General features: G+C 46.8%; 4 protein-coding genes across 4 annotated transcripts; 2 read left to right on the top strand and 2 right to left on the bottom strand.

Moving 5' to 3' along the window:
- The first annotated feature begins 1204 nt into the window (after nt 1-1204).
- Nucleotides 1205-3139, top strand: LOC127008745 (zinc metalloproteinase nas-13-like). Its single transcript, XM_050881100.1, has 5 exons — nt 1205-1351; nt 1497-1614; nt 1816-2006; nt 2245-2378; nt 2820-3139. The coding sequence occupies exons 2-5, from the start codon at nt 1529-1531 to the stop codon at nt 2898-2900; spliced, it is 492 nt and encodes a 163-aa protein (XP_050737057.1). The 5' UTR covers nt 1205-1351; nt 1497-1528; the 3' UTR covers nt 2901-3139.
- A 1042-nt stretch (nt 3140-4181) lies between these two features.
- On the top strand, nt 4182-6884 carry LOC127008744 (zinc metalloproteinase nas-4-like). The gene is made up of 6 exons (XM_050881099.1): nt 4182-4341; nt 4699-4869; nt 5041-5158; nt 5284-5474; nt 5727-5860; nt 6563-6884. The coding sequence occupies exons 1-6, from the start codon at nt 4257-4259 to the stop codon at nt 6641-6643; spliced, it is 780 nt and encodes a 259-aa protein (XP_050737056.1). The 5' UTR covers nt 4182-4256; the 3' UTR covers nt 6644-6884.
- Nucleotides 6885-7025: 141 nt separating this feature from the next.
- Nucleotides 7026-10340, bottom strand: LOC127008743 (dentin sialophosphoprotein-like). Its single transcript, XM_050881098.1, has 2 exons — nt 8960-10340; nt 7026-8718 (listed from the first exon to the last, which is right to left on the bottom strand). Exons 1-2 carry the CDS (start codon nt 9008-9010, stop codon nt 7555-7557), a joined length of 1215 nt encoding a protein of 404 aa, XP_050737055.1. The 5' UTR covers nt 9011-10340; the 3' UTR covers nt 7026-7554.
- Nucleotides 10341-11887: 1547 nt separating this feature from the next.
- LOC127008742 (bifunctional glutamate/proline--tRNA ligase-like) lies at nt 11888-20786 on the bottom strand. Its single transcript, XM_050881097.1, has 6 exons — nt 20648-20786; nt 19448-19620; nt 18844-19000; nt 18238-18320; nt 17756-18010; nt 11888-16818 (listed from the first exon to the last, which is right to left on the bottom strand). The coding sequence occupies exons 1-6, from the start codon at nt 20682-20684 to the stop codon at nt 12220-12222; spliced, it is 5304 nt and encodes a 1767-aa protein (XP_050737054.1). The 5' UTR covers nt 20685-20786; the 3' UTR covers nt 11888-12219.
- Nucleotides 20787-21365: the final 579 nt, after the last annotated feature.

Raw genomic sequence — 21365 nt, 5'->3', positions numbered from 1 at the left:
TAAATATAAATAATACTGATAAAGGGAATCGTGCTTCGTCTCTGCCAGCTGTGGGAATTAGACCAACTGCACCGACCTGACGCAACAACAATGATAAGTGTGTGAGCGGTTCTCTCTGATCGACCGTGATGCTTGGGGCCACATGCACCTAAAGTGTCACATGTCTTACACAAATCCTCAGAAAACATAACATTGCCGTGGGTTATTCAGGCATCACAATAATCTTTCTCCTCACCAACACCATTCCATAGCATGACCCATCTCCGTGCGTCACTGTCTCGGCCACGCGTCAAATATTTCTTCTGTGAACGCGTCGGACGCACTTAGGAAAAGGTAAAGTTATTGTCAACGGTTACCTGACAGCCAAGATTGCTATACAGCTACAGACAGACGCCATAACACAAAACAAAAAAGGCAAATTAAAGGCCTCACTGAATAATAAACCATGACAGATTATGTGGTTTGGGATTAGCTTTATAAACTTAATAAATTTTACGAAACATTATGAATGGAAGGTGTAAATGATTTTTTTTTTGTGTGTGTGCTTGTTTGTGTTTGTGTTAAGCAGATTTATTAACATCTAATGCATCGCTTGCATGGTTTAAAAGAGCGTTACGTGGCTCCATTTCCAGTGTGCCCCACTGATACGCCGCCGCCGCCGTCGCCGCCATGAAGGTAGCAGCAACTCTGTGCCTCCTGGCCTTCGCCTCCGCGACTCTGGCAGCCCCGTCGCACAATGACCCACGATTTCCTAATAAGTGAACCTGTTTTATGTCACAGTCACGGACTTTCCGATTAGGCTCAGGAATACGACAGTCAGTTGTTTGATCCAACTTGGATAACTTTCAACTCTGGCAATGAATAGATGACGCAAGGCACCATTATACCCTATATATATATATATATATATATATATATATATATATATATATATATATATATATATATATATATATATATATATATATACACACACACTAGCACTATCCACCAGCCAGGGCGTAACTATGGTAGCCAATCCGTACACACCAAGCAAGTTAATACTCCTTTTAGCGATAAAAATCGCCCTCAAATACAGAGGTGTGGCATAAAGCTTGTAAATATTGAATATTTCCCTTGACAAAAAATTTCCCTCCGCTTAATTTGGGGTGAACATAATCTACAGAGTGCTCTGCTTCCAGAGACGGGGAAGGAGTGGACCCCGGAGTCGCTCATCGACCCTGACGAGCTTGGAAACTACTTCCAGGGTGACATAGAGCTGCCGCTGCCGCCGCAGGGAAGGAACGGACTCATTGACGAGAGGTACCGCTGGCCTAACGGCCAGGTGGCTACGTGTTCGACTCTGCCTACAGTAAGTGTGTGAGAGGAGGATGAATCACATCATAATGCTGCTACTTTTGATATTTCCTGTCAATTTCCATTTATACACGCAAAAGAAAAAAAAATAACAAAAAAACACACACACGAACCCCTAACACGATCCCTTTCCGTGACAGCTGCAGCCAACAGGGCAATCGTGGAGGACGGCATGGCCGAGTACGCCTCACGGACGAGCGGCTGCATCACCTTCGTCGAACGTACAAGCCAGTCAGACTACATTTATTTCACGCAGGAGTAAGTGCAGGGGGAGTAGCGGTCTACATTTAAATCTGTTCAAGGATCGGACTAAAAGGAGATGAGATAACATACGCCAACAAGTTTAATAGGCTTACTGTTAGGCGGGCCAGCCTATGGCACATAGCCCGCGAGGGTTCAAGCCCCTCGAAATCCAGTGGACGGAATAGGCTTACTGTACATCCTTCCTTCCCTTCGCAGTGACAGCGATGGCTGCCACAGTATGGTAGGCATGCGCGGCGGCAGCCAGAATATCAACTACCCCGACTGGTGCCTCAATCAGTGGGGCTCCGTGCTGCACGAGATGTACCCCGCCCTCGGCTTCTACCACGAGCAGTCACGCTACGACCGCGACGACTACGTCACCATCATGTGGGATAACATCGAGGCAGGTGCGTGGCGCGGCAACGATAGCAAAAGAGTGTGTTTGACCTTCCCCACTTTTTTTTTAAACCTACGAAATATTTTGCTAGACTGAATCAACCTCGTAATATCCCGTATCTTATCATCCAGTTTCTTGAGTATATGTTTGCTTATCAACACAATTTCATAAGGTGTGTGTGTGTGTGTGTGTGTGTGTGTGTGTGTGTGCGTGCGAGCGGCTTCACCCCAACACAACTCTCCTTTCAGGGTATGAGCACAATTTTGACACGTACTCGGAGAGCATTATTAGTGGGTTTGGCGAAGACTATGACTACGGCTCCGTCATGCACTACTCCGCCTACGCCTTCTCTGCCAACGGCGAGAAGACCATCGTGACTCTGGTAAGGAGGAGGAAGAGGAAAAGGAGGAGGAGGAGGAGGAGGAGAAACATTACCCGTAGCAATGGGGAACAAATCAGATTGTTAAATTCAGGAATGAAATTAAGAGTATAAGTAAAAAGTAGTTGTTGGATTGGATATATAATAAGTGGATCTGTAATTGAGGAAAATACGACTGGGAGTTTAAAATGGCGATGAGATTATTCTTGTGGATGTGAAGGGCAGATGTTAAACTGATTCTTAAGATCTAGTATGTGTAAGCCAACTGGCCTATTCTGACCCTCCTTACATCCTCGAGTATCCTTGTATCCCCTAAAAACAATCCTCCACCTATCTAATAACTGCTTTGGTAAAAATCAGACGCATTTAGGCACCACGTAACAAAACCATACGGTCTTTACCACCGTAATCTTAATTTATCGTTTTACTATTTCCACCCTGCAGGACCCCAACGCGGTCATCGGACAGCGTGATGACCTGAGTCAAGTGGACCTCAACAAACTGATGAACATGTACAACTGCTGAGTGAAGGAGAGGAGGAAACACACACACACACACACACACACACACACACACACACACACACACACACACACACTTGATTATTGAAGAGGCTAAGACAGACATTACCTGTGAAAAGTACGTATTGGGGAGGAACCGCTCACCCCTGCCACCCATTCCCAAGAGCTCTATCCCTCTCCCCACTTTTCTCCGTATTTTACACGTTTTCCTTCACAAAATGGAAAAAAAAATGGTTACGTGTAGTTACGCTTTTCATTTTCCTTATATGTTTGTCTACATGTCCTTTCCCTCCCTACCTGTGTTCTCCATTGCTAAATAAAAACAAAGACATGCAATTTGAAGTTTCAAGAGTGTAACCTTAGATAGAGATTCAATGTTAAATGGCATATCAATACATAATTAAAATTATAAAGAAACAAATTTACTGGAAGAGAAAAAAATTCCATTTTTATATGCTGCATGATTTTCAATACAGATCATTTATTCAACTTACATCTCCCGGATTCAAACATGGATGCTCTATACCTTAGTTTCTAATACATTCTGAACCGTTATCCAAAGGTTTGTATCTCTGAAATTTAAACAAACAAGACCACAACACAAAGGGCCATATTCTGAAACATTTCAGCCCCCAAACACACACATTTGACAAGGATTTCATTGAAGTTTTGGGCCTTTCCAGGGGTAGTTTCATGACCCTGGTGGTAGTTTGACAATTCTTCTGTAACATGAACCGAAAAAACGATCATTAAAATCACACACACACACACACACACACACACACACACACACACACACACACACACACACACACATGTAATGGCCCGAAATGTATTACAGTTGTAATGGTATTTTTTCCCAAAGTAAACAGAGTTAACGGGATGTTTGCGCAAGAGAGAGAGAGAGAGAGAGAGAGAGAGAGAGAGAGAGAGAGAGAGAGAGAGAGAGAGAGAGAGAGTGCGTCAGTCTCGGCCACTCTTCAAATAATTCTTCTGTGAACGCGTCGGACGCATTTAGAAAAGTTTAAGTTATTCTTGACGATTACTTGGCAGCCAAGATCGTTATGCAACTAGAAAACACCACAAGACATAACTAAAAAGTTAAATTAAAGGTTTCACTGAGTAGGAAGCGATAACGAATCATGTGGTTTAGGAAACACTTTATAAAGTTATAAAGCGAAAACGGAAGGCTTAAACATTTTTTGTATATGTGTTTGTGTGCAGCAGATTCAGACGCCCTCACTGACACCTGTTGTTTCCTTCTCTTATCACGTCAAGGCTAATGCATCTCTTTTCGTAATGGTATAAAAGAGCGTTACGCGGCCCCACTTCCAGAGTGCCCCGCTGACACGCCGCAGCCATGAAGGGAGCAGCAACCCTGTGCCTCCTGGCCTTCGCCTCCGCGACTCTGGCAGCCCCGTCGCACAATGACCCACGATTTCCCAGTAGGTTAACCTGTTTTATATCACAGCCACGTCGCTCCCTATTTGGTGGAGCATATAAGGCTCAGGAATACAGAACTCAGTTGCTTGATCCACCCTAGATAACTTTCATCACTGAAGATGGTGAATAGATGACGCAATGTACCACTATACCATATACACTAGCACTATCCACCAGCCAGGGCGTCAGTACGGTAGCCAATCCGTACACACCAAGCCAGTTAGTACTCCTATCAGTGATAAAGCCACCTTCAGATATTGAGTTGAGGAGTAAAGCTTCATTATAATTAATATCTACTTTGACAAAAAATTGTCTCTGCTTAATTGGTGAACACAACCTACACAGTGCTCTGTTTCCAGAGACGGGGAAGGAGTGGACGCCGGACTCGCTCATAAACCCTGATGAGCTTGGAAATTACTTCCAGGGTGACATAGAGCTGCCGCTGCCGCCGCAGGGAAGGAACGGCCTCATTGACGAGAGGTACCGCTGGCCCAACGGCCAGGTGGCCTACGTGTTCGACTCTGCCTTCTGTAAGTGTGTGGGAGGAGGATGAATTATATTGCCATGCTAATACTTTTGATATTTCCTGTCAATTATCATTTGCGCACACACACACACACACACACACACACACACACACACACAGACACACACACACACACACACACACGAACCCCTAACACGATCCCTTTCCGTGACAGCTGCAGCCAACAGGGCAATCGTGCAGGACGGCATGGCCGAGTACGCCTCACGAACGGGCGGCTGCATCACCTTCGTCGAACGTACAACCGAGTCGAACTACGTATATTTTACGCAGGAGTAAGTGAAGGGGGAGCAGCGGTCTAGTTTTATTTCTGTATTCAAGAAACGGACTAAAAGGAGATGAGATAACATACCTCAATAAGTTTAAAAGGTTTACTATACATCCCTCCTTCCCTTCGCAGTAACAACGATGGATGCCACAGTATGGTAGGCATGCGCGGCGGCAGCCAGAATATCAACTACCCCCAGTGGTGCCTCGACAGGTGGGGCTCCGTGCTGCACGAGATGTACCACACCCTCGGCTTCTACCACGAGCAGTCACGCTACGACCGCGATGACTACGTTACCATCATGTGGGATAACATCGAGGAAGGTATGAAACGCAGCAGCGATATCAAAGGAGTGTGTTTCATCTTACCCACTTTTTTAAACTAGATCATTTTTTTACAAGATTGAATACATTTCGTAATGTCCAATATTTTATCATAAAGTTTCTTGATTATAACTTATGCTTACTAATCAACACAATTTCATAAGGTGTGTGTGTGTGTGTGTGTGTGTGTGTGTGTGTGTGTGTGTGTGTGTGTGTGCGAGCGGCTTCACCCCAACACAACTCTCCCTTCAGGGCATGAGCACAATTTTGACAAGTACTCGGAGAGCATTATTAATGGGTTCGGCGAAGACTACGACTACGGCTCCGTCATGCACTACTCCGCCTACGCTTTCTCTGCCAACAACGAGAAGACCATCGTGACTCTGGTAAGGAGGAGGAGGAGGAGGAGGAGGAGGAGAAACCGGACCCGTAGAAATGAGGAACAATTCAAAACAAGTTAAATTCAGGAAGTAAAGTATAATTAAAGAGTATAAAGTAAGGTATAAGTATTAAGTAAAAAGTGGTGACAGAGTAAGTAGATAATAAGTGGATCTTTAGTTGAGGAAAATACAACTGGGAGTTTAAAATGGCGATGAGATTATTCTTGCGGATGTGGAGGACAGATGTTAAACTGATAATTAAGACCTAGCATGTTTAACTCTTCCGCCAACATTCATCACTGTCCTTTTCATCATAAAAAACTAACACTGACCTCTAACCTGCCATCCCTCATGCTTCGTCAAAACATTCCATCACTCCAAACCGCCTTATTACTGCCGCTTTCCTACCACAAATATGGCATTACAATTAAATGACACAACAAATATGGCGTTATGATTACATCACAAGCATATTCGTCTCGTTCGTGTATAACCCAGCCGACGAGGCCGGGAACGGGGGCTAAGCCAACTCGCCTATTCTGACACTCCATGCATCCTCGAGTATCCTTGTATCCCCTGAAAACAATCCTCCACCTATTTCATAAGTGATTTGGTAAAAATTAGACGCATTTAGGCACCACGTAATAAAACCATGCGGAGTTTACCACCGTAATCTTAATTTATCGCTTTACTATTTCCACCCTGCAGGACCCCAACGCGGTCATCGGACAGCGTGATGACCTGAGTCAAGTGGACCTCAACAAACTGATGAACATGTACAACTGCTGAGTGAAGGAGAGGAGGAAACACACACACACACACACACACACACACACACACACACACACACACACACACACACACACTTGATTATTGAAGAGGTTAAGACAGACATTACCTGTGAAAAGTACGTATTGGGGAGGAACCGCTCACCCCTGCCACCCATTCCCAAGAGCTTTATCCCTCTCCCCACTTTTCTCCGTATTTTACACGTTTTCCTTCACAAAATGGAAAAAAACGGTTACGTGTAGTTACGCTTTTCATTTTCCTTATATGTCTGTCTACATGTCCTTTCCCTCCCTACCTGTGTTCTCCATTGCTAAATAAAAACAAAGACATGCAATTTCCAGTTTCAAGAGTGTAACCTTAGAGATTCAATGTTAAATGGCATATCAATACATAATTAAAATTATAAAGAAACAAACTTAGTGGAAGAAAAAAAAAATCCATTTTCATATGCTGCATGATTTTCAATACAGATCATTTATTCAACTTACATCTCCCGGATTCAAACATGGATGCTCTATACCTTAGTTTCTAATACATTCTGAACCGTTATCCAAAGGTTTGTATCTCTGAAATTTAAACAAACAAGACCACAACACAAAGGGCCATATTCTGAAACATTTCAGCGCCCAAACACACACATTTGACAAGGCTTTCATTGAAGTTTTGGGCCTTTCCATGGGTAGTTTCATGACCCTGGTGGTAGTTTGACAATTCTAATGTAGCATGAACCTAAAAAAAAGCTTATTAGAACCCGATTAATCTCCTTTCCGGCCTTAGGAAATAGTTGACGTGAGAGGCAGCAGCGTCTCAGAATACTGACCAGCTCATTAGTGCCCGATTAATTTCCTTTTCGGCCTTTGGAAATAGTTGATGTGAGGGGCAGAATCGTCTCAGAATACCGACCAAAGTCTTTATTCCGCATCACACTTTACTGGGTTGGATTCTATTCCGAAGGTTCGAGCCCCGTTCTTCTTCCTCGCCTCGTCGTCTGCCGGTGTCGTCACCAGCCACACCACAAAATCCGTGTTGTCCTTGAATATGGGTTCCTCATCCCCTCTGAGCGCCCTTTCCCTTGCCTCCAGATGACGTCGCGTTTCATCGTCACCATAATCGTCATCGTCACTGTCATTTTCACAGGAGCTATCAACACAGGAATCATCATCATCATCATTTTCAGCAGGGTATCCATAACACGAGCCGTCCTCCTCGCATGATGAACCACTGCGGTCATCATCATCAAAGGTGTGATTACAAGAGTCATCGTCCTCACAAGAAGTAGAGTTGTTCCCATCGTCACCAAAGGAAGATGAATCATTGATATCATCACTACCAGAGGAGGAAGAGTCACTACTGTCACCATTTTCGTCACGCTTATCAACATCGTCATCTTCGGGAGGGTAATCATAAGAGGAATTACAGGAGTCATCGTTCTCACAAGACGAGGAGTTGCTATCATCAATACCAGAGGATGAAGAGTCACTGCTGTCATCACTACCATCACGCTTATCAACATCGTCATCGTCATCACTATCATCACGCTGATCAGCATCGTCATCGAAAGAGTAACCATAAGAGTAATCACAGGAATCATCGCTCTCACAAGACGAAGAATTGCTGTCATCACTACCAGAGGAGGAAGAGTCACTGCTGTCATCACTACCAGAGGAGGAAGAGTCACTGCTGTCATCACTATCATCACGCTTATCAACATCGTCATCGAAAGAGTAACCATAAGAGTAATCACAGGAGTCATCACTCTCACAAGACGAGGAGTTGCTGTCATCACTACCAGAGGATGAAGAGTCACTGCTGTCATCCCTATCATCACGTTTATCAGAATCGTCATCGAAGGAGGAATGGTCGCAGGAACCATCACTACCACAAGAGGAGGAGTTACCATCGTCGTCGTCATCGTATATACTGTTGTTGCAGGAGCCGCTATCACTGTCACAGGAGTCGCTACAGGAGTCATCGTCTGCACAGGAATACCCGTCATCATCGTGGTCATCGTCACCGCGTAAGATTAGGATGTCAGCAGCTCCCCCATTCCTGTCACCTCGCTCTTGAGGGAAGCTCTGTGCAAAGACACAAATACATACGTATACGTGATTTTGTCAGTTATTATCACACGTACATGAGAATCAGACACACACACACACACACACACACACACACACACACTAAAATAAATGTATAGAAAAGGAAATGGAACAGAAGGAAAGAAAAAAGGAAGGAAGGATAGAAGAAAGGAGGGAATGAAGGTAGGAAAACAACGAATATATGGGAAAAATAAATAGAAAATAGGTATATACTAACTAGAGCTGAAGGAAAGATAACTGCAAGCAGGAGTAACCAGCGATGCCACATCTTGACTTGAGAACGGTCGCTTCGCTTCTGCCTATCCGTCTAAGGCCTCGGAACGCTATAATTAGCCTTCACACTTAACCTCCTAATATATACTACCTGTCCCTAATGAGTTACTGCTACAGGTGTGGAGTGACAGGTGTACTCTTTCCCCCTCCCACCTCTCTTCTTCCCATCCTGTCATATTTGCACAGGAACATGGACAACTCAAAAAGAAATAGTGATGTTTGGTTTAAAAAAATTACTCCAACTCTCGTAAATGTTAGCGTGACTGTCAACCCTGCAAGACATATTACAGGTGACATGAATATCCTGAAAATAAAAATTATTCGAAAAAAAAACTTGGAAACTCAGTGACCTTTGCCTGTTGTGTTCTGCTTGTGGGAGGATGCAGCCGCTCAAGTAGGTCCAGGGTTCCTTCTTTCGTCACCAAAGAGCGTGAGAGAAATACCCTCTCCGTCATGGCATGGAATGGATCCAAAAGGTCCGTCACAGACTTTCTTGGTGACCTCTGTTGGAGTCAATCCAGGTCACCAACGTAAAGCAAAACACGAAACATGCTGCAATAAAGGGAAATATTAATATAAAAAGGATATTATGTATCTATTAGAGATTTTGAACAAATGAACTATAACATCAACATATATTCATATATGACGATCTACAAATGTGGGGTCTCATTTTCTAATGTAAATGCCCTAAATAAATCTAAATTGACTTCATCTAAATTTATTCTGCCTGTTTGTGGCTTTAGCAAGTCGATACATCCTGCTCGAGGTATTTGGGATGAGAAGGGGGCTTGAATGTACACTTGATCGGAGGAAACCCCGTGTCTGGCGTTGTAGAGTGGGCGCGGCAACGCTACAGGAGTCATGGTCTGCATTGGAATACCCGTCATCATCGTGGTCATCGTCACCTGCATATCACCTTATTGATTACTAAATTGATCACTTCTGCCAGCAGATATAACAGCTAATATAATTAAAATGTACTACAAACTATTCACTCCTGCTTATCCAAAAGTACCTAGTCATTTTAGCACATGCTGGCAATGCCATATCCCTTATAAAACATTTAAATATGCACATACCTGATGCAGTTTTAAATGATGGAGAGGAAGGTACTGCTGTCCGCCAAATTGTTGTCCCGCATCCTCTTCCAGGCAGCCCTCTAAAAGTTCTTCTAAGATGTTTCTTGTTGGTGTGAAATAGTGTGCGGTCTGTTCTCAAGCCTCACAATGTTCCAGTATTTTGGGGGCTATCGTAGAGACAGCGAGCTCCGGAGTGAAGATAAGGAAGAGCCCGCGCGGAAAAATACACCCCTTGTGACATAAACACGCCTGTCCGCTTGTCAAAACCCCGTCGTAAGGAAATGTTGTAAGGTCCGCGTGACATTGGGGATTTGAAGACCACCCCGAGCACTTGGTTCTGCTGAGTCATCGCGCCATGAACACTAATACATTTTTTCGGTATAATAGAAGCAGTTGTTGGCTAGATTAACCAAAATAACCCTTGAAAAATGAGAGCCCTAAAGGAAAGATAAGTTATAGGTAATAATATGTATGGAACTTGTTTTGGTAGACGCAAACTGACCGGCGAATCGTCCGCCTCCCGCCGCAAAACTTCATAAACACGTTATTACTTACCTTGTTCTGCGGCCTGTCCCATCTCGCGTCTGCAGAAGGTTCCTGGCATCCTGGGTGACGGCTACGGTGGTATAGGGGCGCCATGAACACGGAGCCAGCACGTTAAAACACACGAAAACGAAAACTGTCACCCATGTGTTGAGGTTTGACAGGCAATGGCGGGGGCTGTCAGAGGCCGCGGGGACAGAAAACTTTATGCTACATACATCTCTATATAAAAATAAATCCAGTCTATCTATAGTGTTTCAATCTATAAAAAAAAACAGTCTGTATAGAGCTTCTGGGGTCTTTCCGGTTATACGAACTATCGACAAGAAATGGTTAGGTTAGGTTAGGTTAGGTTAGGTTAGGTTAGGTTAGCTTCGGAGGTTAGGTTAGTTTACTTTATTGATATTTACATGCCTCTCTAGATAATTGTTGAAATCGAGTCTGTATCCTAGTTGATTTCAATCTAAAAAAATACATTGAAAAAATGTAAAAATACCCAAAAAATCGATAGTTCGAACAATAAACTATCAATCAATCAATCAATCTATATAAAAATAAATATAACGTCTACCAAAACAAGTTCCATACATGTTATTACCCAAAACTTATCTTTCCTTAAGGACTTAATTTTAATTGGAATAGGGATTTTTTTTCTTTGTACTAATTTAAAAAATGTATTTGTAACATTCACAAAAATAGTACTTTTGATGATATTGACAATAATGGATGATAATATTGAAAGTAGTGATTTTTTTTTTTTAATCCCCTTCCTACTATTACTGCTATTGTTATTTTCTTGTATCCATTGATTCTCTTTCATCTAGTTCTCTTTCTCCTCCTCTTTCTCTTCCTTATTTACTGTATCTCCTCCTACTACTTCTGCTATTGTTATTTTCTTGTATCCATTAATTCTCTTTCATCTAGTTCTCTTTCTCCTCCTCTTCTTCTTTCTCTTCCTTATTTAATGTATCTTCTTTTATCGTCTCCTAGTTCTCGTTATATATATTATTGTTACCCTAAGCTCCCTTCTGTCCCTTGCATATTAACTCTTCTTCTCTTCTTTAAATGATTCTTTCTTCCGTCTCCCTTCTACCCCTGTTTCATCACCTCCATACTTACCCCTCTCACAATCTATTAGCTTTTCCATATTCTTTCAGCCCTCACCCAGCTCATCCTAAATTAGGGATAGTTAGGTCAGGTATTCATCTATGTCCCATGTTGCTCAGAGGAAATGAAAACTCAGGATACCAATTTATATCTGTTTTAGTTATAAACTCATATTTTTGCCCATAATTTAGTTCTACAGAGTGCCATGCCATCTCTCACTTGAAGGCTTTATAGTGAGAGATCCCCAACGTGGAACACACCCAATGGTCACAGAGATGCTAGTCACTGGTCGCTGGTTCATGCTTCACTGGACATTTGCCTACAAGTCCACTGTGCCTGGGATTCCAGTTAGTAAGAACCATATATTTTTTGCAATATATATTCACTGTCTTTAATAACAATAAATAAATTGTTATGGAAATTGCTTCACCAATCCAACAAAGGTGTTTCTTCCTGAGGCCCGGCGCTGGGTCTAGTAGGAGCGGCCAAACAGTGTGTAGTACTGTGGCTTCACCTTGCAGGCTGGGTGGATGCAGGCCAGGCCCTCCACTGGCCCAGGCTGATCAAATGGTATGCAGAGTCCCTTGGCCCCCATGGCCGGTGCGCCTGGTTCGGCTGCCTCCTCACGGGCAGAGTCCTTCTTGATGGCGTCCTCGCACTCCTCTCGGCCACAGAATGGTGCCAGCAGCACGTTGCCCCCGTCCAGGCCAGAGGTGAACGCGGCCCACTGCTGCACAGAGATGGTGTGCTGCTTGAGGTCTGCCAGGGCACGGCCAAACATGTCCCGGTGCAGGGTCTCTAGGATGGCTGTGATGGATGCCCCCACACCAGCCCGGGCCACTCCCTGCTTCTCCCCACTGTCGCGGCGGACCACAAACACCTGGCCGGAAGCCACCTCCCTGGGGCCCAGCTCCAGCCGCAGCGGCACGCCCTTCAGCTCCCAGTGGTTGAACTTCCAGGCCGGCGTCACGTTGTCCTTGAGGTCACAGCGCGCCCGCACACCACTGTCCTGCAGCTCCTTCTCCAGGTCCTGACAGGCCTGGTAGAGCGACGCTTTGTCTCCTTCGGTGGTCTTGGCCGTGATGCCAACAGGCATGATGACAGCCTGGATGCTGGCCACACGTGGCGGCAGCACCAGGCCCTTGTTGTCCCCGTGTACCATCACCATCACGCCGATGGTGCGGGTGGTCAGCCCCCAGCTGTTCTGGTACACGTACCGCTTCTCCTTGCTCTCCGGGTCCTCAAACACAATTTCAAACATCTTGGAGAAGTTCTGACCCAGGTGGTGCGAGGTGGCCCCCTGGATGGCCCGCCCACTGGCGGAGATGAAGGCCTCCGTGGTGGTGGTGAAGTCTGCCCCAGCAAACTTCTCCTTCTCTGTCTTCCTGCCGCGCACCACCGGCACGGCCAGTAGCTCCTCGTACACTTCGGCGTACAACTTCAGAACCTCGTACACCTCCTCCTCGGCCTCAGCCTTGGTAGCAAAAGCTGTGTGGCCCTCCTGCCACAGGAACTCCCTGGTGCGGAGGAATGGCGTGGGCTGCTTGAACTCCCAGCGGACCACATTGTTCCACTGGTTGAGACGCAGCGGCAGATCCCGGTGACTCTGCACCCACTTGGCCACAGCTGGGTACATCACAGTCTCCGAAGTGGGGCGGATGGCCACCGGCTCTGCCATGTCACTGGAGCCAGACTTGGTCACCCAGGCCACCTCAGGAGAGAAGTCTGCGATGTGTGTCTTCTCGCGCTCCAGGGCTTCACGGGCCACAAAGAGGGGGAAGTAGGAGTTCTCCACCCCCATGGCCTTGATCCTGGCATCCATGAAGGTCCGAATGGAATCCCACACGGCAAACGCCCACGGCCGCAGGATGTAGCAGCCAGACACGTTGTAGTACTCGATCATCTCTGACTTGGTGATGACCTGGGAGTACCAGTCTGGCAGGTTCTCCTCCTTCTTTGCCTCCAGGCCAAGGCGTGTCTGCTTCTTGAGACCAGACTCCTCCTGCTTGGCCTTGGCTGGAGCAGCAGCCTTCTGGGGAGAGGCCCTCTGGGATTTAGCCTTGGCCGGGGAGGGCACAGGGGCTGCTGCTGCTGCTGCTGCACCAGAGAACTGAGAGACATCAATGTCTGGCTTCCAGTCAATGCCAGTGGCTGCCTTGAACTGTGCCTTGAGAGCCAATAAAGAGTCCACAGCCTGCTTGATGGCATCCTTGTCTGCCTTGTTAGTCTTGAGGGTCCTCACAGCATCCCCCTGAGTCTTGATCTGTTGGTGGAGGTCAAGGGCCAAGGAGCCCTTCCCTGTAGAGGCGGGTGAGCCGGGGGCCGGTGAGGCAGGGGCCGGAGAGGCTGAGGGTGCTCCACTCAATTTAGACACATCAATGTCTGGCTTCCAGTCAATGCCAGTGGCTGCCTTGAACTCTCCCTTGAGAGCCAGCAAGGCATCCACAGCCTGCTTGATGGCATCCTTGTCTGCCTTGTTAGCCTTGAGGGCCCTCACAGCATCCCCCTGAGTCTTGATCTGCTGGTGGAGGTCAAGGGCAGGGGAGCCCTTCCCTGCAGAGGCTGGTGAGCCGGGGGCGGGTGAGGCGGGGGCCGGTGAGGCAGGAGCCGGAGAGGCTGAGGGTGCTCCACTCAGTTTAGACACATCAATGTCTGGCTTCCAGTCAATGCCAGTGGCTGCCTTGAACTCTCCCTTGAGAGCCAGCAAGGCATCCACAGCCTGCTTGATGGCATCCTTGTCTGCCTTGTTAGCCTTGAGGGTCCTCACAGCATCCCCCTGAGTCTTGATCTGCTGGTGGAGGTCAAGGGCCGGGGAGCCCTTCCCTGCAGAGGCTGGGGGGGAGGCTGGTGAGGTGGAGGCTAGTGAGGCACTCAGTTTGGACACATCCAGGTCTGGCTTCCACTCCTGGCCGGTGGCTTCCTTGAAGCTTTTCTTGAGGGCCAGCAGGGCGTCCACCTCCTTCTTCACCGCCTCCTTGTCTGCCTTGGCTGCCTTCAGCTGCCGCACCTTGTCCCCCTGAGACTTGATGTTCTGGTGGATGTCTGCTGCTGACCCAGTGCTGGGGGTCTCCAGAGCAGGAGCAGCAGCAGCAGCAGCTGGGGCAGGCAGAACTATATCAGGCTTCCACTCCATGCCAGTAGCATCCTGGAACTCTTTCTTTAGCTTCTTGAGGGTGTCCACCCCGGCCATCACTGCATCCTTCTCGGCCTTCTTGGCCTTCAGCTCCCTCACCTTGTCCCCTTGGGCCTTGATGTCACTGTGGATGGTGGCTGCTGTCCTGGCCCCACCAACAGCCTGCTGTGGAGGAGCAGCAGCAGCAGCAGCAGGCAGCACCACATCAGGCTTCCACTCTATGCCAGTGGTGTCCTGGAAGTTCATCTTCAGTTTCTTGAGAATGTCCACCTCAGCCAACACCACATTTTTGTCAGCCTTGTCAGCCTTCAGTTGTCGGATCTTGTCTCCCTGCACCTTGATGGCTTCCAGCAGTGAGTGGCCAGCCCCAGCCCCAGCCCCAGCCCCCACCACAGGCCGCGACTCTTCCTGGGGGCTTTTCTCAGCCCTCTTGCCCTGGGCACTCTGCTCGCGTTCTTTGGGGCTCATGCCCATCTGCTTCAGAATGGTGGCAGCCGTTGGGGCATCCTTGGAGTGGCCGTCTGGGATGGAGAACAGCACCACAGGCCGCTCCCGGCAGCTGCTGAGACTGGCCAGCCCATAGGCTTCGTCCACCCTGAAGAACCCTTTCCGCTGCAACTGTATGATGTCTCCTGCCTTGGCGCCGCGAAGCTCTGGCTCACCCACCATGGTCACCTCGGCCCGAGTGGGGTGGCCAATGAAGGTCTTGAAGTCTTCGTCTTTGCCCAGCACACTCTTGTTGATGAGGTGGTCAAAATAGACACAGACCAGTGGTGTGCGTGGGCTGCTCTCACTGTCTGCCAGCCAGGTCAGCTTGAGGGTCTTCTTGTAGTCTGTGTCTTGTGTGTTGGCCTCAGCGTCCACCGACACCACCCTGCCGTCCCTGCGGTGGACCTTCTTGATCATGATGTTGCCCCAGTTGATGAAGGTGGCATTCTGGCCCTCACGCAGCAGCTCAGCATCAACAGCCTCCACCAGCACCCTTGGCCCTACCCAGACTGTCTTGGTGCCCAGAGACGGGTCCTTGGGGTGCCGCTGGGCTGAGGTGGCCTGCTCGGTGACCCCTGACACCATCACCGGCACGAAGTCACCCTGGAGGGCCGTGAAGCGCGGGGCTGTGCGATCAATCACCTTCTTGTTGAACGCCCAGATCTTGTCCCACTCCATATTGACAACAGAGCGTGACGACCCCTGGGCCACAATGAAGTCCTTGAGGCCCTCCACGGTGAGCCCGCGGCGCAACACACCTCGCACCGTGGGGAAGCGCGGGTCGTCCCAGCCGTCCACCAGCCCCTCGGCTACAAACCAGGTCAGTTTACGCTTGGACAGCACTGTGTTGTTCATGTTGAGGCGCGAGTACTCGTAGATGTGCAGCGACCGCAGCCCCAGCTTCTCGATAAACCAGAAGTACTGATCGTCGCGGTCATGGTACTCGGTGGTCCTCAGGGCATGAGTCACGCCCTCCACGCTGTCCACGATGGGGCAGGCGAAGTCGTAGGTTGGGTAGACACGATACTTGGTGCCCGTGCGGACGTGAGGCTCATTCTTGCAGCGGTAGATGGTGGGGTCACGCATACACCCGTTGTCGCTCTTCATGTCAATCTTGGCGCGAACACAACACGTGAGGCCGTAGTCCGACCCCTTCTTCATCTCCTCCCACATGGACAAGTTTTTCTCCACTGGGTTGTTCCGGTTCTTACTCTCCTGCCTCTCCTCCCTCTCCTTCTTCATGGTCTCTGCGTCCGTGTCGTCACAGTAGGCCAGCGCCTGACGAAGCAGCTGCTCACACATCTGCATCATGCGGTCAAAGTGGTCCGAGGTGTGGGTGAATATGTCCGGCTTGACCTGCAGCAGCTTAAGGTCCTCCAGAATGACCCGCTCAAACTCAGCGTCCTCCTTGGCAGGGTTGGTGTCATCGAACCTCATGATCAGCTTCCCCTGTGGGTGGTGGAAGGGTTAGGATGATGATGACCCAGGAAATCCTCAGCTACTCCTAAAACCATTATATTTAGCACTCAAACAGGACAAAAACACTAGAAAAATTGAAAAATCCTAGGCTATCCTAAAGCCATTCATATTAGCATTCAAATTAAGAAAAAAACACTAATAATATTGAAAACTAGGCCTAGGATCCTACAACCATTCATATTAGTACAGGTAACTCTCGATTTACGCGAGTTTGGTTTACGCGTTTTTTAAATAACGCAGCGTTCAAAATCCAAATAAATGTTTAATTTACACGTTTTCTCACTTATACGCGATATTTTATGGAGTGGCCACCAGATGTCTCATGCAACTGGAGTCACACGGCGCCGCGGCCACACAGCTGAGCTCAGTTCTTTCCGCGCACCACTTGAACAACAATACAGTACTCACGCTGCCACGCTACTCAACAACAGGGGTGGGCACGTACCGGTACCAGTCCCGGTACTAACGGTAACAGCTATACAGTACGGTACTGGTTCCAGACTCCTCGGTACCAGTACCAATAGTAGCCAGTCGCTTATGGTGTCCCTCATTTGTTCCTCACACGAGTGAGGCTGAGACTGAGTGCCTGAGTGGATATCTCAGTAATATGGATAGTCTCTCTCTCTCTCTCTCTCTCTCTTTCTCCACTGAATGAAGTGAATATTTATTTTTCGATAGAAACCTACCTCTTGTTTGATTTACATTGTTTTTGATTTACGCGGCCTCTTCAAGGACACAATATTTCCGTAAATCGAGTTACCTGTATTCAGATCAGGAAAACACTAAAAAAATTAAAACTATTGTAATATTAGACAAAGAAAACAGCTACTTCAGTAAGGGGTCACTAATTTTTACTTCAAAGGGCACAAGAAAATCAATGCCCTGAGCTAGAGGAGGCAGCTCCCACCTTGAAGGCCTGCTGGTAGTGCTGGTTGAGGAGGGCCGCCTTGGCATGGCCGATGTGAAGGTAGCCGCTGGCCTCCGGGGGGAACCGCACCACCACCTCCCCCATCTTGGCCCCGGGCAGCTCCACAAACTTGCCACCTTCCTCTGGCTTCCTGGAGGTGGCCCCGGCGGCCCTCTCCGGGGAGGACTGGGTCACCTGGGAGGCACTAAGGGATTTCAGGATGTCCTTGGGAAGTCCAGTCAGGACCTCACTTGCCTGTGGAGGGAGAAGGTAGGTGAGGGGCTGTTTACCTTCTCCAGGACTCAACAAACACACAAATGAACAAATATAAATGAAGAAAAAAGAATCAACAAATACCTAAATGTAATATACAGACAGGAACACAAAAATGAACATGAGTGATTTAAGATGGTATGCACCTGTGACACACCTGTGAGAACCCCCATACACACACACACACACACACACACACACACACACACCTGAGTCTGGATATAGTTGTACCACCGCAAGATGTGAGAGGGGGCACCTCCACTCTTGACCAAGCCTTGCCATGCTCCATTTTCTATAAAAAGAACAGTGACTTAAACAGCCTGCTCATTGTAAGGGAAACTCAAAAAATTAAAAAAAGTGTGAATTGAAAAACAGCCCATCCAAGCCAATACTGATAGGTGTGAATACAGCATCCCTTTCATTTAAATATCAACTTGATACTTAAAAGTCTCAAATTTCATTAGCTCCTCACATCTCTCCCTCTGTGAATGTTCAGCCTTCCCATTACTTTTTTTTGTTAATACACTCAATATACACTCAACAAATTATCATTATTACCATTATTATTAAGAGAAAAGATGATATGTGAGAAGGAAGACCATTTTCAGCCTTGCAATTACCTTTTTTTGTTAGTACACAACAAATTATCATTACTACTATTATTATTATTAAGAGAAAAGAATATGTGAGAAGGGAGATCACTTTCAGCCTTGCAATTACCTTTTTTCTTAATAAACTAAACTTATCATCACTATTATCATCATTGAGAGAAAGAGTGTGTATGTGAGAGAGGAGACAAGCCAGCACTGCCTTACTGTAGAGAGCAGCGAACACTTCAAGGTCAGCGACGGTGATGTCCTGCCCCACCAGCACCGGTGAGGGGGCCAGAGCCTTGTTGAGCTGGTCCAGCGTCCCGACGATGTCCCCGCCGCAGGACAGAGGACCAGAGGCAGTGGACAGCCAGTGGTCAACCTAAACACAGTAAACATGCAATCACTTAAGAAGAACATAAGAATGTAAGGAGTCTGCAAGAGGCTGGTTAGTCTATACAAAGCAGCTCCTGTAATCTTAACCCCACCTTACCTCACTATTCATGACTTTATCCGACCTCTTCTTGAATGTATCTAAGTCTTCATTTGATTTGGTAGTTAATATTATGCAGCTTCTGTACCTTTAAGCTCTCTTTTGGCCACTCATCTGTATTCTTTTTTATAAGTGCAGTCAGTGATTAACAGGCTTTTTTTTCTCAATTATATTTTTGGGTCCTTGAGACACTTCCTGTACTGTAAAAAAAAAATCTTGCAGTTATCCTATCTAAACTTAATGCACTTCACATTTTAGTCTTGCAGTTCCTCTTAAAACATCGTCTAACACTCTTAAAATCAGGGACATTAAACCTAGTAAGCCTCTTTTCATTACCTCAGTCCTGTGAAGGATATGTGAGGGGTAGAGGTCAAGGGAGGGGTTGACGCGGGCCACATGCCGGGAGATGCTGTGGGAGGAGGTGATGGAGAAGGAGTCCGTGATTGCCAGGCTGGTCTCCTTCCCCCACTCCACCGGCACGCCCGCCCGAGAGCAGGTCAACACCGCTCCTGAGGAAAAATTATTGCCATCAGCTCCATCCTTGATTCACCATAGAAATGTAAGATCGATCAGAATAACAATGCCTCTCTAAATAGACTAAATAAATTAAAACTAACCTAACCTAAAGTACCGTAACCTACTTGACAGGAGGGCCTTCCCCCCTTTCTATTTTCCGGAAATCATTCGTTACTGCACTGCATTCAGGGACCAAAAAATAATTCATATTGTAAATGTTAATGGCAAATATGTAGAGTCACTACGCGCCTCCAATACTGACCCCATGAGAATAATAACCTTTCCAAGGTCTCACATATTGTTGTACTTCTCTAGTTTTACCGGCGCATCATACATATACTGCATCTACGTTGTAACCTCCCTAGGAGGTTATAATGTGAGGGGGGTGCCCCACCTGGTTAGGAGGGGGGTCAAAGGGGGCGAAGCCCCCCTGTTAGAGGTTAGGTTATGTAAGGTTTGGTTGGGGTAATTTAAATATGCCCCCCCACCCAAAACCACAATTTCCCACAGGTTCCCCAAGATCGCTGGGGAAGGGGATTAGGCCTTTATCTTTACGTTAAGGTACTTGCGTCTTCATGTTAGGGTTGAGGGACATGTATTTCGTCCCTTAACTATAATATGGAGGCGTAATATCGTATTTTGAAGGCGCGGAGTGAATCTCCACAATTACCGTGTTAACTTCGCAAGAGGTGGCTTCCCCTTCTTCAACATCTATGGTAGGGGGTCGCCATACGGCTAGGTGGAACAAGGTTGACAGCTCCCCTTAAGACCAGCCCTGCAGACCTTACCACCCCTCACACACCCTATATAAAGATGTAATTACTCATTCTTATTAAATTACAATATTTATCTAGTTTATTACATACCGGTGGGCCACGTTGTGCAATGTTTATAGGGAGGGAGGGGACAGCATGCTCCACTTTCCCTTAACTTTCCTTCCCTTCCATACTGTCTCAGGTTACTTTACTGATGCATGTAGACTAATAACGATCTAATTTAATAGAAAATGAGTATAATTACCCAGTGGAGGATCGGTTTTGCTGGCTAGGACCTTCATTATCCCGCTGCTGTCACGCTTGCAGCCTCGCCCTCGCTTGCTTGATGCCCAGACCAAGACTTTTTGCCTCCCAGACCGAGACTATTTTACGTTTCCAACAGGTTTTAGGGAGGTTTTTTTTTCTGTTTTCGTGTATTTTCTCTATTATTTGGAGTCTGTGTGGGAATATTTTGTTCTTAGGAGGCTAATAACATGTGTAAGAGGTATTGTTTATTGAGTTACGCTGTTTGATTGCGTCATACACGAGCATGATGTAAGAAATGTATGGTGTGGTGTCATAATTATCTCACCTGTCAGCTTCCCTCACCTGCCAATCAGAGGTCAAAGTCCAGTACAAAACACATAAAGTCCCAGAAGGAAGACACACCAGCAATTTCTACACACTTCACTTCTGGCCTACTGACTGGTATACAATGATAAATTAGGCCTTTTTCTACCATATCAGGACATCTCTCCTCCCGTATTTGACCTTGCTTTTGGACACCTCTTTTGTTTCTTTTTTAGGAGCAGCGAGTAGCGGGCTTTTTTTTGTTATTGCTTTCTTTTTTTGTGTGCCCTTGAGCTGCCTCCTTTGTTGTAAAAAAAAAATAGATAGCCTAATTTGAAGACTACTGAAAAAAATGGCATCCAAGGACAAGGAAAGGAAGGAAAACTAACCACACTTCACTATAAGTCTCCACA

The sequence above is a fragment of the Eriocheir sinensis genome, chromosome 38, assembly GCF_024679095.1.
Source record: "Eriocheir sinensis breed Jianghai 21 chromosome 38, ASM2467909v1, whole genome shotgun sequence".
Lineage (NCBI taxonomy): Eukaryota > Metazoa > Arthropoda > Malacostraca > Decapoda > Varunidae > Eriocheir > Eriocheir sinensis.
The sequence above is the reverse complement of the archived record's forward strand: the minus strand, read 5'-3'. Positions and strand labels throughout refer to the sequence as shown.

Excerpts from the sequence above, each read along its gene's own strand:
- LOC127008745 (XM_050881100.1), top strand. The coding sequence starts at position 1,529 with ATGGCCGAGTACGCCTCACGGACGAGCGGCTGCATCACCTTCGTCGAA. Across the intron at positions 1,615-1,815 it reads TACATTTATTTCACGCAGGA|TGACAGCGATGGCTGCCACA; the intron begins GTAAGTGCAGGG and ends TTCCCTTCGCAG. Across the intron at positions 2,379-2,819 it reads AGAAGACCATCGTGACTCTG|GACCCCAACGCGGTCATCGG; the intron begins GTAAGGAGGAGG and ends TCCACCCTGCAG.
- LOC127008744 (XM_050881099.1), top strand. The coding sequence starts at position 4,257 with ATGAAGGGAGCAGCAACCCTGTGCCTCCTGGCCTTCGCCTCCGCGACT. Across the intron at positions 4,342-4,698 it reads CAATGACCCACGATTTCCCA|AGACGGGGAAGGAGTGGACG; the intron begins GTAGGTTAACCT and ends CTCTGTTTCCAG. Across the intron at positions 4,870-5,040 it reads CGTGTTCGACTCTGCCTTCT|CTGCAGCCAACAGGGCAATC; the intron begins GTAAGTGTGTGG and ends TTTCCGTGACAG.
- LOC127008743 (XM_050881098.1), bottom strand. The coding sequence starts at position 9,010 with ATGTGGCATCGCTGGTTACTCCTGCTTGCAGTTATCTTTCCTTCAGCT. Across the intron at positions 8,719-8,959 it reads TTATCTTTCCTTCAGCTCTA|AGCTTCCCTCAAGAGCGAGG; the intron begins GTTAGTATATAC and ends GTCTTTGCACAG.
- LOC127008742 (XM_050881097.1), bottom strand. The coding sequence starts at position 20,684 with ATGAAGGTCCTAGCCAGCAAAACCGATCCTCCACTGG. Across the intron at positions 19,001-19,447 it reads ATATCCTTCACAGGACTGAG|GTTGACCACTGGCTGTCCAC; the intron begins GTAATGAAAAGA and ends TACTGTGTTTAG. Across the intron at positions 18,011-18,237 it reads ACAACTATATCCAGACTCAG|GCAAGTGAGGTCCTGACTGG; the intron begins GTGTGTGTGTGT and ends CTCCCTCCACAG.